Below are 17459 nucleotides of genomic sequence, written 5' to 3' on the forward strand. Positions count from 1 at the left end.
ATTGCTGTACGAGACTAGCCATCTAATTAGAGTGGATTATAGTTGGGATTAACCTGGTCAAACCTAAGCACACCCACATGACAACCTTTAACGCAGAATTGTTGACCAACATGTCGGAGCAGCTCTGTCTTCAGCATGCAACAATGTCCCAGTGCAAACTGGAGAAGCAACATCTCATCTTCAGACGAGGCACTTTGCAACCTTCTGGGCTTAATGTTGAGTTCAACAGCTTCAGTTTGTGAACCCACTCCCTTCCTTTCACCTTTACTTGCTACGTCTTCTATCATCACGCCCTCTCTCCTCTCCTCCACTCCAGTGGGACTGTCTGTTCTGGCAGTTAGACACAGCATTGTTCTGCTTTACTCACATTCTGATCACTAAATCTGCTATATCAATCTTTCTCCCCCGGTATATCAAAACGTCCCCCCTTTTCACCCCACCACAAAACTGCCCCTCTCCACGATTCAGGCCAGGCAGCATCTGAGGAGCGGGAGAATCAACATTTCAGGCATAAGCCGTTCATCAGGAATGCCCGAAACAATGATTCTCCTGCCCCTCGGATGCTGCCTGACTTGCTGTGCTTCTCCAGCACCGCACTCCCGACTCTGATCTCCAGCATCTGCAGTCCTCACTTTCCCCTCCTACGATTCACGTCAGCTCTGAAGAGTCATCTAGACTCGAAACATTACCTTGTTCTCTTTCCATCGAAAATGCCTGACACAATGTGATCTCCAACATTTGTTGTCTTCATTGCTGAACAGTAATTAGCTTTCCCTACCTGACCTCAGAAGCTACTGAGGTCAAGTGCAGCAATTTACTGCCTGTCTGGATGTTTCTAATCGACCTGTTCAGAGATATTAGTACACATCTCTGGAGGAGGTTGGACTTGAACCCTGGAGTCCTGACTCAGAGGTAGGGACACCACCACTATGCCACACAAGCTGACATCTGACTGCCTCTCTACCCACTCAATACAAAACAAACCGAACCTGGAATGGTCTCCATGTCTGTCCCATAGCAACACGCTGGTCACAATCACTGAGTCATGAGTTGAGGCAAAGCAGGGGGGGGGGGGGGGGGGTCCATTAACTGAAATGCCACAATATTTTATTCAATTAAAAAAGATCTGTCTGAATCCTGTCTGAAACAGCTTCTCTCACAGTGTGATGACTCACTGGGATGGCAAATAATTAATCATCTGAGTGGCTCCTTCTGAGCTTGTGTGGGAACGTGTTTCTAATAAAGAAACAGCAAACTCCAAGATGAAACAGAATGTCATGGATTTTCAAACTTTTATTATGAACAGGTGCAGATTACTGTAGGTCTGCATTTGAGCCAAATTTGCTCCCTGAAAGAAATTATTTGTTGCAAACATTGGAGCTTCCCCCTCAGTGTGCTCCTTGGAAACATTTGAATTGTGCTGGACTGAAAGCTTCAAATACCAGTATTTAGAGTTAATTGCCTTGAATCTTCATGGAAATCTCAGCAGTATGGCATCAACACTGCTCGGGCAGTTGATGGGTGTATAGCTGCTCCACTTCCACACCAGAGGTTTAAGGGAAGTGGTTCTAAACTTGCTTACCTGTCTTAAAAAGTTTGGAATCAGATCAGGTATGTTGCCAAGCCCACTCCTAATTTTTACATCTTCAGACCCCCACCCAGAAGTTCTCCTGTTCTGCTTCTGATGTATTATGGTCAAAATTATCCCCAAGTTTCGCAATTATAACTTGTTTGTTAATTGTAAGTACACAAGAGCTCAGCCTGCAATTAGGGACAATGTAGTTCCTCGAGCCTATTGGGACCTGCAACTCGGGACAACAGAGTCCCTTCTGATGACTAGAAATGGCTGTTGCCCACAGTACTCCAATTTGTGCTTTTTGTTGGTAGCAGTTCATGGGGATAACGTGAGGGGCAACTTCTGAGGGTTTTACATGACTTTGAGGGTTGAATCACCAATAGTTTCTCAGGATCTGAAATGTTCTACATACTTAACACTTTCTACAACCAATAGCCTTATCTAACAAGAATTTAGAAATCTCAGCTTTGACATGTTCAACTGGCCGATTGTTTTTGCGGGTGGGGTGGGAGAGGGAGGAAAGAGTTTCAGATTTCCACTTTCCTACAATTGGTATCAGCCCCTATATGCCTTGGCAGGTATAAAAATATTAGCTGGTGTTTCTGCTACCAAAATGCCCACAGTGTACAACCTGGGGATTGAGCAAGAACAGACCACTGTCCCCAGTGTTACATGGCCTGTTGATATACTAATTTTGGGGACTTGGTTGAGGCCATGGATGAGATTAATGGTTGCCTTGGGAACACACTGTCTTTTGGGATGGAAAGGAGAAAGTCAGAAAAGAGAAAAGGCCCTAAGAAAATGCTTGCAGACGCTCGTATTAAACCCAACTCCAAGAGGTTGAACTGGCTTTAAATGTTTAATGAGGAGCCATTTAGAGAACAAATGTCCTGTTCATGTTTAAGCTTCACTCATTCCTTTCTAGACGCTTCCTGTAGCTGAACTGAAATTCATTTTATTTTACAGTATAATTTAAAATGATATATTCATGTAATCTAAAAAAACCCACAGTTGTCATTGGCTATGAACCATCTCAAAGACAATAAACAGCATTGGTGTACTACAAAAACAATGCAAAGCGTGTGTTATTCAGTCAACATTGACCACACACAGATCCTTATCCTGTGTGCTTGATGCTTTGATTTCTGTGTTCACGGCTCTAAGTATTTGCACAACACCATTTCAAGAAAAAAAATGACAGAAAACAGTTTTGTAGAAATTATAAAAGTCTGTTGCTCTTTCGAGGGATAAGATTCTCTCTGCCTTTTTGTCAGCTTGGTAAAATCAGCAAGGTAATGTGAAAAGACAATCAGTTACACAGATTCCACCGTTTGAGTGTACATTTTGTTTAACAAGATGAATTCTAAAATGGTTGCCAGCTTATTTGTTCTTGACCTCTTACCAAAAGCCAAATTGGTGACAATTTCAGAGAATTTGATTTAACCATACTCATTTGCTTTATTTCATCTGGTAAACATTAAGCATTCTTGAGTAGAGTGGAAATGCACCGGGTCCCACAGTTGTTTCAATTTAGGTTTTTTAATAGCTCTGGGGTTCATGAGCAGTAAAGCGTCCTGATTGAATGCATTGCTTCTTATTGTGCTGCCAGAACAAACCTGTTGTCATAGCAACTTTGCTCGACAATGTCTTTACAAGAAAGTATAGGTAATGCTCCATTCTGGATCGTTTATGCTGACGTGGAGAGAACTTTGGATAGGGAGGTGAATGCAAGTCCAGAATCCTGGTTCTCCTCCTCCTCTGCCCACAGGCTCAACCTTTTTGACTCTATGGGCAAATTCAGGAATAAAGGGTGATTAGAAAGGAAACTATAAATGTGACATCTCCAGGGTTAAGTCTGTTAAACAGGATATACACTCTGGTTTTAAACGGAACTTGCTGCATTCCTATTTCTCACCATTGCCTTCAATCTCAATCTTAAGCAACAAACACCACTTTAGGAACTGTCGGCTCTGAGTAGGTCCTGTTTTCGGAAAGAAACAATACTATTTCCCTCAGACAAAAAAAAAATATTAAATGCTTCTTCAAGAGTGTAATTCTGTTCATGGATCGTACCAGCCTGTAGTCTCTAAGTACGTGGCATCTAATGGCACTGTTGGCAGTGGATCCCAGTTTATGAGATTGTATCTCCACTATAGACACTTCTGAAAAGTTGTCAAGTCTTGTCGAAATGTGACTGCCGTGTGTGTTTGTCTTCACCCGTGACGCTGCGCCCTCTTCCAGTAAAAAGGTTCAATCCTTCGGCAGTCTTTCCTTATTTTCTCCGGCTTCTTCATAAAATAATGCTCATTCTCGTTTAAAAAAATAAACAAGGGTTCTGCTCACTCCCTGTCCCACGGGTGTGCCAAAAAATGTTGACATCTTTGCGTTTTTGTTTTACAGATTCACCAGTGGAATCCTGGAAAGAAAATAAAACAAAGTTTTAATTTGTGAAAGGACAATTAGACAGATGGAATTTCAGCAAAGCGCAAAGACCATTTTTTTTTATGATCACTATTTCAATTGATCATTCCATTAATCTGCTCCAATAACACACTGAATGAGAGTCTGCAACTCTCTCAGTATTCGCAAAGTACAGCTGATGGGCAATGGATTTTGTTTTAAGTATTAGCTGCACTTAATAAGGGGTAAAAATGCACATTGCTGGAGAGCCTAGGCAGGTCAGGGAGCATTGATGGAGAGAGAGAAGAAAAACAGATAATGTTTCCATTCAGTGATCTTTCACTGGAACTGGGTTACGTTGGAGAGGTCCGGCATTTTCGCAGTTGCAGAGTCAAGAGGGGTCCTAGAAAAGGAGAGGATAGGTTAAAAGGCATGTGGAAACTATTAAAGGATGACTTGTCACAAGGCAGAAGGTGTAAAGAAACAAATTAGGAATCCAGAGGGAGTGGGGAAGTTACAGCAGAATAACTGAGTGGGAGCATAGCAGGAAAACCAGAGAGTGGCCTTGACCAGAAACTATGTCACAGTGAAAGGTTCTAAATACTTGAAAAAGACAGTCTGGAAGTTGAAAAGTAAGATTTTTATAGTACATCTGCATTGGACACTGATCTTAAGCAGTAATTGGTTAATCACCTCTCTCCATTTCCTGTTCACTCCAAGGCAGAATATTCATCTCTGCAACCCTAAGTTTCAAGTCTCATCTCTGTCTCCGTGGTTAGCCAAAGGGGAGAAAAGCCGTATTAGAAGTATAGGAATACTTGGAATTGAATGCATTGGAGCAGCATTCTGAGGTTTACAAGAAACATCAGATCAGTCTGCATTATTTGCAAGTTATACCTCTTTTTAAAGTTCTGGGTAACCTACTAATTGACACTGATATCGTAATCTGAAAATGTGTTGCTGGAACAGCGCAGCAGGTCAGGCAGCATCCAGGGAACAGGAGAATCGACGTTTCGGGCATAAGCCCTTCTTCAGGAATGAGGAAAGTGTGTCCAGCAGGCGAAAAGGAGAACAGGCTTAAAGCGGTCATATGGTCTACTTCTTTTCCTACTTCTTATGGCCTTATGAAGCTGATTGATACTACATAGTTGAGGGCCAACAACCTTACAGCACTTGTGTGAAGAGATGTGTAAAAATCTTTTGAACCACTTCCACCTTCAACACTCCTCATCATTCATTTGCTAAAGTTCTTTTCTTCTATGAATTCCTGTAAATCCATCTCTTCCGTCCAACCCCATCGGGTGCAGCGGATGCAATAGATGATGTGTGTGGAGGTGCAGGTGAATTTGTGGCGGATCGTAATCTAGAGTTCTCAAACTGGGAACAGCAATTGGGGTAGTGGGGAGTGGGGTCTGTTCCAGTAACCCAGTCCTTCAGTGGAGGACTTGGCATGAGTCTGGAATTGGGAGCAGACGGCCTCAGTCACATATAATGAACAAACTGGAGGGGAGTTCACAATGATGGACAAGAGGGTTGCAACTACCTCGCTGATATTTACAAGTAAATACCTATTTTCTGTAAAGCATTATGAGAACTGTTTCAATGCAGCACTTTCAATTTATGAGTAAAACGGGGTCAGGGTTTAGATTTAGATTTATTGTCACATGTATCCAAAATTACAGTGGAAAGTATTTTTCTTGCAAAAACACAAAGATGGGGAATCCATGACCATTAAACTACTTGAAAAAAGAAAGTTCTTGAGCCAAAACATTTGAGAATTACCCAAGTTCAAATTTTCCATCAACAACATAAATCATAGAATCCTATAGTGTGGAAGCAGGCCATTCGGCCCATCGACTCCATACCGACCCTCTGAAAAGCATCCCACCCAGATCCGGCCCCCCTGCTTGATTGTTAAAACCCTACATTTCCCATGGCTAACCCATCTACTCTGTACATCCCTGGACACTATGGGCAATTTAGCACGGCCAATCCACCCTAACCTAGTGGTTTGTGGGAGGAAACTCACGCAGACACAGGCGGAATGCGCAACCTCCACACTGAGCGTCACCAAAGGGTAGAATTGAACCTGGGTCTCTGGTGCTATGAGGTAGCAGTGCTAACCAGTGCACTGTGCCACCCCAAACCAGAGTAGGCTATTCAGCCCACCGAGCCTGCTAGACATGCATTGCAACTATGTCTGATTTTAGCTTCAATTTTACTTTCCTGCTAGCTACCTGTATCTCTTGATACTCCAAGACACTAAATAGTTTTCTATTGTATCCTTAAGTGGTTTCGACAATGGAACAGCCATGTGCTTCTGGAATAGAGGATTTCAAAGATTTACAATCTTTTGAGTGAAGCACTTTCTCTTCATCTCAGTTCTAAATAATCATCCCCTTGTTCAGCGTCAATGCCTCTTTGATCTAGACTCAACAACCTCTCGATATCTAACCTCACAAGCCCCGAGTCAATGTGCTCAGTACAGATCTTTGACCTCAAATCCATTGTCTCCCCATATCCATTCATTTCCTGTGTACCAGTATCTCACTCGAGCTTCATATTTTCCTGCAGCACCCAACGTTAAAATTGGGCCTTAGCTGTCCATCAGCTCATTCAAAACACTGCTGTCCATTTCTTGTGCTGCACAATAAAAATCTTTTCCTCGATAATCTCTCTCTCTTCCAATGTGCTCCTAACAAATCCCTCCACAGCCTCACTCAATTTGAGGTGAATAACCTAGACGCACTTCAGTTAAAAACAGATGATTTGATGTGACTTATTATTGTCACACATACTGAGATACAGTGAAAAGTATTATCTTGCATGCCATCCAGACACAAACCTTACATAAGTATATCAGGGTAATAGAACAGAATACAGTGTTACAGAGATGTTGCAGAGAAAGATCAACTTTAATGTATGGGTGGTCCATTCAAAAGTCTGGTAACACCAAGGAAGAAACGTTTCTTCAACCTGGTGGTACGTGTTTTCAAACTTTTGTATCTTCTGCCTGATGAAAGAGGGTGGAAGAGAGCATACGGAGATGGGTGGGGTCTTTGATGATGTTGGCTGCTTTCCCGAGGCAGTGGGAAGTGTAGACAGAGTCAATGGAGGGAAGGCTGGTTTTCGTGATGGACTGGACTGTGTTCACAACTCTCTGTAATTTCTTGTGGACAGAGCAGTTGTCATACCAAGCAGTAGGATAAGATGCTTTATGTGGTGCATCTATGAAAACCAGTAAGAGTCATTGTGGAAGCCAAGTTTCTTCAGCCTTCTAAGGAAATAAAGGTGCTTTCATGACCCAAGGGAGAAAACATCAGAAATTTAATACTGATTGGGAGAGATGGAGGAAATTTGTGCAAAATGTGAGCACTGGCATGGAGTAGTTGGGCCAAATGGCCTGTTCCTCTGCTGAAATCCCTATGCAGAAGCCTTTTCCAATCCCACTTCACAGCATTTCCTTCTTTCAAATTTAGCACCAAAAGCTCGTCCTGGTTCTTCGAAGCTCCATCTCAGAAATGCTGCTTTGTTTTCCTTCCCTCCCACTTCTACTGTCTTGCGGAGTCTATTTATTTCAAAATATGTTTCTGGTGATTTCTCCTGATTAGGGACCATTGTTCTTCTGTGAATCTTTTCAGGCACGTGTCACTCCTACAGTCTGGAAGCTGTTTGTTAATTTTGGGACCTTCAAAGTTACCAGTGGTTAATTAATGGATTTTAACAGATCTACTGTTTGAATAGATGAAACTACATTTAGTTGCAGAGTAAACCTTTCAAAAGCCAATATCAAAATCAGTGATATCTTTATTTTTATATCCTTCTTCGTCATGAGATGTGTTCCCAATGGTTATCCAAGTGGGGAAACCATTGGTAAGCTACCTGGCTTCCAAGGCCATTGGCACCATCCCCATTTTGCAAATCATCAATTTTCCTTCCTTTTACCTATTTGATTAGAATGGATTCCCTACATTGTGGAAACAGGCCCTTTGGCCCAACCAGTCCACACTGACCCTCCAAAGAGTTACCCACCCAGATCCATTTCCTCTGATTAATGCACTAACACGATGGATAATTTAGCATGGCCAATTCGCCTGACCTGCACATCTTTAGATTGAGGGAGGAAACCAGAGCACCTGGAGGAAACCCACATAGACAGTCGCCCGAGGCTGGAATTGAACCAAGCTCACTGGTGCTGTGAGGTAGCTGTGCTAACCACTGAGCCACTGTGCCACCAATGCTCACTCTTTCTAATACCTTCTTATAGAGGCAGTACAGTGGTTCGCACTGTTGCATCACAGTGCCAGGGACCTGGGTTTGATTCCACCCTTGGGCGATTGTCCGTGTGGAGTTTGCACATTCTCCCCATGTCAGAATGGGTTTTCTCCCGGTGCTCTGATTTCCTCCCACAGTATGTAGATGTGCAGATTAGGTGGATTGGCCATGCTAAATTGCCCCATAGTGTCCAGGTATGTGCAGGCTAGATAGAATAGCTATGGGAAATGTGGGGTAGAGGGATAGGATGGGTTTGGGTGGGATGATCTTTGGAATGTTGGTGCAAACTTGATGGGCTGAATAGCTTCTGTCTACATCGTAGTGATTCAGTGGTAGCCCCCAGTCCCATATCCACCGACAGCCAGACAACACAGTAGCTTTGCCTCAGAATGTAGCTTTTGATGCTACAGCACCACAAGCATCTGAAAATAGGAAGAAAAACATGGGCCAAAAGCTGGCAAATGGGATTAGATTAATGCACAATATCTGGTCAGCAAAGACAAGTTGGAACAAAGGGTCTGTTTTAGTGCTGTACATCTCTGGCTCTACAAATACAAGTGGAGGTCACTGCTGCTGTATTTCTCCAGCACATCAGCCCTGACTTCCCTCACAAAGCCACCCCAAAATCCCAACTGGAATAGGCACCACGTTGTCAGACCATGAGTGTTATTACTTACAGGATAGAAATAAATAAGCTGGCCCAATCCTTGTACCACTTCTCTCTTCGCCCTTTCAAGTCAGTTCCTTGGTGAAAACGGGAGGGTCATTTTTGCACAGCTCCATGACCCAGTGCATCCTCACAAAGGAGAATTGGGCCAATTCTGGGACCAAATACCTGCATCAGGGATGTCAGCATAAGTGTTAGTGTAAATTTGAAAGTGTATAGTGGAAAATTGACCTTTTTTCTTTGTATGCACTGCATTCTATTGGGTGCAGATAGCTTTACGTTGAATGTGGAGAGTCCTTGGCCCCAACAGCCAAATATGGCATCCACGACCAGCAAAAATGGACATTCTGAGCCCACCTGTACAAGCCAGCGAGCCAGCGAGCCCCACATTGGGAATAGTCAGTGACAGGAACAAGTCTGACATAGAAGAGCTTATAAACAGGAGTGATAATTATAAAGCACCTTCACAATGTGGAAGCGGTATAAGATGCACACAATCAATTCGTTGAGCTTAAATATCTTAACCTGTATCAATCACTTAAAGGCATATTGTTGGGACTGGTACAGGATGATCAGTGGTTAATGTTTTCAATGTCATTTCATCTTTTGAGTTTGAAACTACTGCCTCTGGTTGGCTGAGTACAGTCCAGCATGTTGCTCAGTCTCAGATATGCTCCTAATTCAGATGGAGACCCAGCATGATTCAGTCCAAATTGATATAAGGAGATTTAACTTCCACCGATTTGTGCAATAGTTACATAAAATTCCTGTGATTAAGAAATCTGTCACATGGCGGTGGAGGTGCAGTGTGGCTCTTGCAGCTGCCGCTGGGATTGTAGGCTTAGTTAAAGATTTATTACAGTTATTGAATTTCAATAATAAGTTTTTTAAAATTAATTTTGTTTGCATTTTAAAAGACATTTGAATAAGTACATGAGTAGGAAAGGTGTGGGGGGATTTTTTGATTCTTTTGTTAGATGTGGGCGTCACAGGCTGGGCCAGCAGTTATTGCTCATCCCTAGTTGCCCTTGAGAAGGTGGTGGTGAGTTGTCTTCTTGAACTGCTGCAGTCCACATGTGGCGGGTTGACCCACAATGCCTTTAGGGATGGAATTCCAAGATTTTGACCCAGCGACAGTGAAGGAATGGCAATATATATCCAAGTCAAGATGGTGAGTGGCTTGGAGGGGAACTTGAAGGTGGTGGTGTTCCTATATATCTACTGCCCTTGTCCTTCTTTATGGAAGTGGTCGTGTTTTTAGAAGGTGCTGTCCGAGGATTTTTGGTGAAATTCTGTAGTGGGCGGCATGGTGGCACAGTGGTTAGCACTGCTGCCTCACAGCGTCGGAGACCCGGGTTCAATTCCCGCCTCAGGCGACTGACTGTGTGGAGTTTGCATGTTCTCCCCGTGTCTGCGTGGGTTTCCTCCGGGTGCTCCGGTTTCCTCCCACAGTCCAAAGATGTGCAGGTCAGGTGAATTGGCCATGCTAAATTGCCTGTAGTGTTAGGTAAGGGGTAAATGTAAGGATATGGGTGGGCTGTGCTTCGACGGGTCGGTGTGGACTTGTTGGGCCGAAGGGCCTGTTTCCACACTGTAATGTAATCTAACCTTGTAGGTAGAGTGTCGGTGGTGGAGGGAGTGGATGCTTGTGGATGTGGTGCCAATCATGCAGGCTGCTTTGTCCTGGATGGTGTGAAGCTTCTTGAGTGTTGTTGGGGCTGCACCCATCCAAGACATGTGGGGGTATTCCATCATACTCCTGACTTGTGTCTTGTAGATAGTGGGCAGGTTTTGAGGAGCCAGGAGCTGAGTTACTCACCGCAGTATTCCCAGCTTCTGACCTGCTGTTGTTGCCTTTGTGTTTATATGGTGAGCCCAGTTAGGTTTCTGGTCAATGATAACCCCCCAGAATGTTGATAGTGGGGGATTCAGTGATGATAACACAGTTGAGTGCAAAGGGGCAGTGGTTAGATTGTGTCTTATTAGTAATCGTCATTGCCTGGCATTTGTATGACATGAATGTTACTTGCCACTTGTCAGCCCAAGCCTGAATATTGTCCAGATCTTGTTGCATTGGACAGCTTCAGTAGCTGAGGAGTTGCAAATGGTGCTGAATATTGTACAATCATCAACGAACATTCCCCTTCTCACCTAATGATGAAGGAAAGGTCACTGTGGAAGCAGCTGAAAATGGGCTTAGGACATTACCCTGAGGAACACCTGCAGAGATATCCTGGAGGTTAGATGACTGATCTCCAACAACCATGGCCATCTTCTAATATGTCAGGTATGACGCCAACCAGTGGAGAGTTTGCCTCCTGATACCCATTGATTCCAGTTTTGCCAGGGCTCCTTGATGCCACGGTCATTTGTAAGCAGCCTTGATGTCAGGAGTGGTCACTCTCCCCTCCCCTCTGGAATTCAGCTCTTTTGTCCATGTTTTAACCAAGACTGGAATGAGGTCTGGAGCTGAGTGGCCCTGGTGAAACCCAGACTGGGCATCACTGAGCAGGTTATTGCTGAGCAGGTGCTGCTTGATAGCACTGTTGATGACACCTTCTATCACTTTACTGATGGTCAAGAGTGGGGCAAAAATTGGCTGCATTGGATTTGACCTGCTTTTTATGGGCAGGACAGACTTGGGCAATTTTCCACATTGTTGGGTAGATGTCAGTGTTGTAACTGTACAGGAACAACTTGGCTCAGGGAGCAACAGGTTCTGGAGCACAAGTCTTCAGTACTGTTGCCAGAGTGTTGTCAGGGCCCAAAGCCTTTGCAATATCCAATGTCTCCAACTGTTTCTTGAGATCATGTAGAGTGAATTGAATTGGCTGAAGACAGGTATCTGTAATATTAGGGCCCACTGGAGGACGCCGAGGTGGACCATCCTCTCAACAATTCTGGCTGAAGGTTGCTGCAAAAGCATTGGCTTTATCTATTGCACTGATGTGTTGGGCTCTTCCATCATTGAAGATGGGATGTTTGTGGAGCCTCCTCATCCTGTGAGTATATCAATTACTGGTATTGCTGTTTGGTATTCAAGTAGTCCTGTTGGGGAGCTTCACCATGCCTTATCTTTAGGATGGCTGCTGCTGCTTCTGGCCTACCTTCCTGCACTCTCCATTGAACTAGGGTTGATCCCCTGACTTGATGGTAATGGTTGATGAGGGATATGCTGGGCGATGAGATTACATATTGTGTTGGATTACAATTCTGCTGCTGTTGATGGCCCACAATACCTCATAGACACCCAGTTTGAAGTTGCTAGATCTGTTCAAAGTCTGCCCCATTTAGCATGGTGCTACACAACATGACGAAGGTTGGGATAGGATATGGGCCAGGAGCAGGCAGTGGGACTAGTCTAGTTTGGATATGTTGGACTAAAGACTCTGTTTCTGTGCTGTATGGCTCTTTGATTCTATGATTTTTTTGGGGGGGCGGGGTTGGGGATTCAACCAAGCAAGTTTCAAAGCTGCCATCCAGTTCTAAGTGTTCAATCTGATCAGCCTGAGTCCAACCAGTGGAAACACTGGCCAGATAAATCAGCAGAAACTCCAGAAATTAGCATCCTGAATCTAACTTAAAAAAAAGCAAGAGAAACAGGGCCTGAGAAATGTACACAAACATGATTCAAAAGTTGATCTCTCCAGTTGAAATTGCCTTTCTTTTAAGGAGCTGGGCATCTCCATATTAACCCATGAGCAATGGGTAACATTCAAAAGATTATTAATCAGCACATTGGTGTTGCAATAATTAGACAGGAGCAGTACAATAAGGAAGAAAGAGATTTCATTTATTTAGCACCTTTCACAACCTTGGGATGTCCCAAAGTGCTTTTTTGAAGCATTGTCTCTATTGAAATGCATGTAAATGTGAGGGTAAGTTAACTTAGTTGACTGGATGGCTGATCTGTAAATGTAGGGTTACAATAGCATGGGTTCATTTTCTATATCAATTGAGGTTACTTGGTCTGAGATATGGTGACCCTCAGATTAAACTCACAATCAGGCGTCACTTTCTCCAATGAAAGAGCAGCTCAATATGGTCTTCAGGTGCTATGGTGACCTGACCTTGTCTGTAAGGAAATGCACCAATACATTGCACACATCAAGCTGCTACAAAACAGAAAGGTGACAATAACCGGAGAATGTTTTTGGAGTGTTTGCAGGATAAATGCAGGGATTTACCCACACTCTTCTTGAAAAGAGTACCATGGAATCTTTTTTTTATCCACCTGAGACCATTGGTTTAACAGTATGTCTGAAAGACACTACCACTGACAATGTAGCAGTCATTCAGTATTGCTTCAGTTTCATAATGTTGCGCTTCATGGGTCATGTGCAACCCACAGGGTCACAGCTAAGGGCCAATGGATTAACGCATCATTATATCATGCTTCGCCATGGAAGTACATTAAATCAGTGCACTACCAGGAGAAATTAACCTCCAGATGTTTTAACCATTATGCTGGCTGGTGCGGTAAAGAGAAATATTTGACCTGGTGCAATGTTAGATGCTCCTGTCAGATTGTGATTGAGTGTACGCCATGTTAGACTCCATAAGATAACTGAATGCCACAAGCTGCCTGTATTTAAAATGGTTTATATTTGATAAACGTGGAAATGTAAGCACCACTCGCTCCAGCAACGACCGTCAATGTCATTTTCAGAAGCAGTCACTGCAAAGAACAATCAAAATACACCCCAGCCATTCTTTGCGCCTGTCTAATTATTAGAACCAAATGTCCTGCAATTCTGCCCACTAAAATCTGCTTAAAGTAGAGCAAGTGTACAGAGTCACTTGAGCACTTCATCCTTCATGCTAATGATTTTCCCTAATTGTGCCAATTAAAACACTTTAGTCCATCAATGCTGTCATTGGCACCATCTCCGTTCTGCTTATCGTCAAATTTCCTTCCTCATGCCAATACCCACTGGCAAGCCTATTTAGATTCTCATTCCTTCTAAAACTCTCTCGTAACCACAGCTCTGAGATTAAATTGCAAGCTTTGTTCCTCAGCAGTTCTCAATCTAACAGATGCACACAGACATTGGGTAAGGATGAGGAAACCGCAGTCTGAAAATACACAGAATTCCACTCCCTTCATTGATGGCCAACTATCCAGTTTCTCTCAGTGATCCTAATATGTTCCACTATAGAAAAAGCAGTACATAAGAGAAAAATAGGGCAATGAATATAGAATGTCCACTATCCACACTTGGGGTCAGTGATGTTATCACTAGATGGACAGGTGATGGGATGGGATGGGAGTTCAGCTGGGATTTTTCTGCAAATCTTAATGCCTGATCATGATATTTCATTCAAAACTTGTAGAAGGCTTATTCTGTTTCGATTTCAGTAACATGTTTATAGTTTGAGACAGATGGAGTGTCAATCTTAAATAAAAATAAATACCTGGTTACATAATCCTTTGGAATGTGAAACAATTCTGAGCTGACTCTATTCCCATCTGAAAATTTAATCTGAACACGATAATAGGAAATTCTACATGAGACTGTGACAACAACCAAATTTGCTTAGTCATCTCTACACAGTCCACTTTGACATCTTGCAAACTGGGATTAGGGTTCTTTGAAGAGATGGTAGATATGGCTGATGAGAGAAACAGAGTGTGGCATGTACAGGCATTCAGAAAGCCTCAGACAAAGCACCCACAGAATTCTCTTAGAGAAAATTAATAGAATTAAACTTATGGAAAAAATGGAATTGGGAAAGTGAAAGAAATTACATTAAAAACAATTCAGACTGATAGAAGAAGGATTGAATGGCAGTTTCTCATTGTGTTGGAATGGGCAGTGGTGCCCCACAGAGTTCTGTTCTGGAACTACCTCGGTTCCATTCATATATCAATTATTTGAATCAAAGGCTAACAAGATCGCTGTTCAGATTTGCAGCTGATACTAAAATCGAAAGCATTGGGAATAATTTGGTGAACTGATACTGATTAAATGATTTAAACGAGGAAAGGTGGCAGATGGAATTTAATGTCAGTAACTAAAAAGTAACACGCTGTGCAAAACAAAAACATTGATGGAAGATTGAGCAAAAGAATTTGTGGAATTTGGCTTTGTAAGAGATTAAACACAGCATAGCAAACAGATTTCTGAAGGACGTGAAGCTATAGAGAGAGAAAGGCATAAATTCTCCAGAATATCTATTCTTGTTTGAATGACAGAAGAATCTCAGTTAAGGCGTTTAAAGGTTAAACAAGGTAGGGAAGGTAAAAACAGAATGGTTCCAGTATTTGAGGTGTCTGAAAGGAAAGGTAATAGATACAAAATTGGAGAGAATCAGGACAGAATGAGTGAACATTCTTACACAGATCATTGGGAGACTGGAATACATGAGTAGGGTGAGTGGTAAAAACAGAGGCCACATTCATGATCAATAATTAGCTAAGGAGGAATTTGAGGGAAAAGGGAATAAAGATATTTAGGAATTTGGGATTACAACTACAGTTGATAATAAAAATCAAAACAAATTGTTTGGGCTATACAACTTGTTCCTTGTTGTAATCTTTGCAAATCTGCATTTTGTTATGAGGCTATTTATTGTACACGTCTACTGGCAAATTTGTGAATAGGAAAGTAGTCAGGAGGGACAGCCATCTGAGAATATAACAACTTGTATTTATATAGCACCCTTAACCAAATTAAATGTCCCATTTCAAAAGGAGGGTTAAAAAACAAAATTTAACATTGAGCCACACAGGCAGCTATGAGGTCAGATGAACATAGTCAAAGATGTAGGTTTTACAGATGATTTTAAAACATGAAACAATGGGAGAGACGCAGAGGGATTTCATCAAATCGTATTAATATAACCCCTACAGTGTGGAAACAGGCCCTTCGGCACAACAAGTCCACACCAATCCCCCTGAAGAGCAACTCACTCAGATCCATGCCCTCTACCCTATATTTAGCCCTGTCTAATGCACCTAACACACACACATCCCTGAACACTATGGACAATTTAGCATGCCAATTCACCTAACCTTGCACAGCTATGGACTGTGGGAGGAAACACGCAGACATAGGGAGAATGCGCAAACTCCACACAGACAGTTTCCTGAGGCTGGAAACAAACCTGGGTCCCTGGCACTGTGAGGCAGCAGTGCTGACCACTGAGCCACCGTGCTGAGGGAGTAGTACTAGTGCCTTAGCAACTGAACGCATAGTCACCAATGATGGAGTAATTAAAACTGTGGATGCTTAAGAGACTAGAATTGGAGGAAGACAGATATGTTGGAGGGGTATGTGGATCCAGGAAATTTCAGAGGTGGGGTTTAGAGGTGAGCTTACGGGGTAGCTGAAAACAAGAATGAACACATTCAAATGGAGGCATCGCTTAAGTGGGAGCACAGGGTGATGAGTGAACTAAACTTGGTGAGTAAGCATAGCAACTGCAGAGTTTTGGGTGACCTCAGATTTATAGAGGCTGGAACATTGGGAAGCCAGTTAAGAGCAACTTAGAATAGTCAAGTATAGAGATAACTCAGGCATGGATGAGGATTTCAGCAAATGGGCTAAGACAGCGGCAGAGGGGAGCAACATTATTTAAGTGAGAGCAATGGTCTTAGTGATGGCACGGATATTTGGTGGGTAGCTCATTTGAGGATCATATATGTTATCAAGGTTATAAACAATACTTTTGTCAGAAATGAATGGGCTGAATGGTTAGGAACAGTTAGTGAAGCAGTGACTAAAGGTAATGGTTTCTGTCAGCCCAAGATTTGATCAGAGGGCATTACTGCACATCCAACACCAAATGTTGGACATGATGTTGGAGATATGAGAGCAAGAGAGTCGATGATGAGATAGAGCCTGAACACTTCAGCATATTTGTGGATCCTGAGCCAAGAGCCCACTAGGGAACAGGGAACTCTGGATTTGGTGATGCGTAATGAGGGTGACTTGATTAGAGAGCTGAGGGCGAAGGATCTCCTAGGGACCAGTGACTATGATAGGATCAAATTCACCCTGCAGTTTGAGAGGGAGAAGCTGGAATCACATGTAACAGTGTTGCAATAGAATAAAGGGAACTCCAAAAAGATGAGGGAGGAGCTAGCCAGAGTTCATTGGAAGCAGAGCCCAGCCGGGAAGATGGTGGAGCAGCAATGACTGGAGTTTCGAGGAGGAACAACAGAAATTTATTCTGAGGAAGAAGAAACACATTAAGGGGAGGATGAGGCAGCCATGGCTGACAAGGGAAATCAGGGACAGCATAAAAGCAAAATAAAAAAACATACGCTGCGGTTAAGTGGGAAGTCAGCAGATTGTGAAGTCTTTAAAACCATCAGGGGATAACTTAAAAAAAAGCAATAAGGGAACAAAAGTGAAATATGAGAGTAAGCTAGCTAGTAATATAAAATAAGCTTGCAAGAGTTTGTAAAAGATATTTAAAAGATTAGAGAGAGGCAAGAGTGGATGTCAGATGGCTGAAAATGAGGCTGAAGAAGTAGTAACAGGGAACAAGAAAATGGTGGAAGAACTGAACAGGTACTTTATATTAATTTTCATG

General features: G+C 42.8%; 1 protein-coding gene across 2 annotated transcripts in view; it reads right to left on the bottom strand.

Annotated features, from left to right (window-relative positions):
- Positions 1–616: 616 nt before the first annotated feature.
- The window catches only part of ajap1 (adherens junctions associated protein 1), a 258559-nt gene continuing 241716 nt past the window's right edge, over positions 617–17459 (bottom strand). For both annotated transcript variants that reach the window (XM_043675577.1, XM_043675578.1), the window contains exon 4: positions 617–3992. In XM_043675577.1, coding sequence (XP_043531512.1) covers positions 3971–3992 — 22 coding nt within the window. In that variant the 3' untranslated portion in view covers positions 617–3970. The remainder of the gene's footprint in view (positions 3993–17459) is intronic.

The sequence above is a fragment of the Chiloscyllium plagiosum genome, chromosome 34 (assembly GCF_004010195.1).
Source record: "Chiloscyllium plagiosum isolate BGI_BamShark_2017 chromosome 34, ASM401019v2, whole genome shotgun sequence".
NCBI lineage: Eukaryota > Metazoa > Chordata > Chondrichthyes > Orectolobiformes > Hemiscylliidae > Chiloscyllium > Chiloscyllium plagiosum.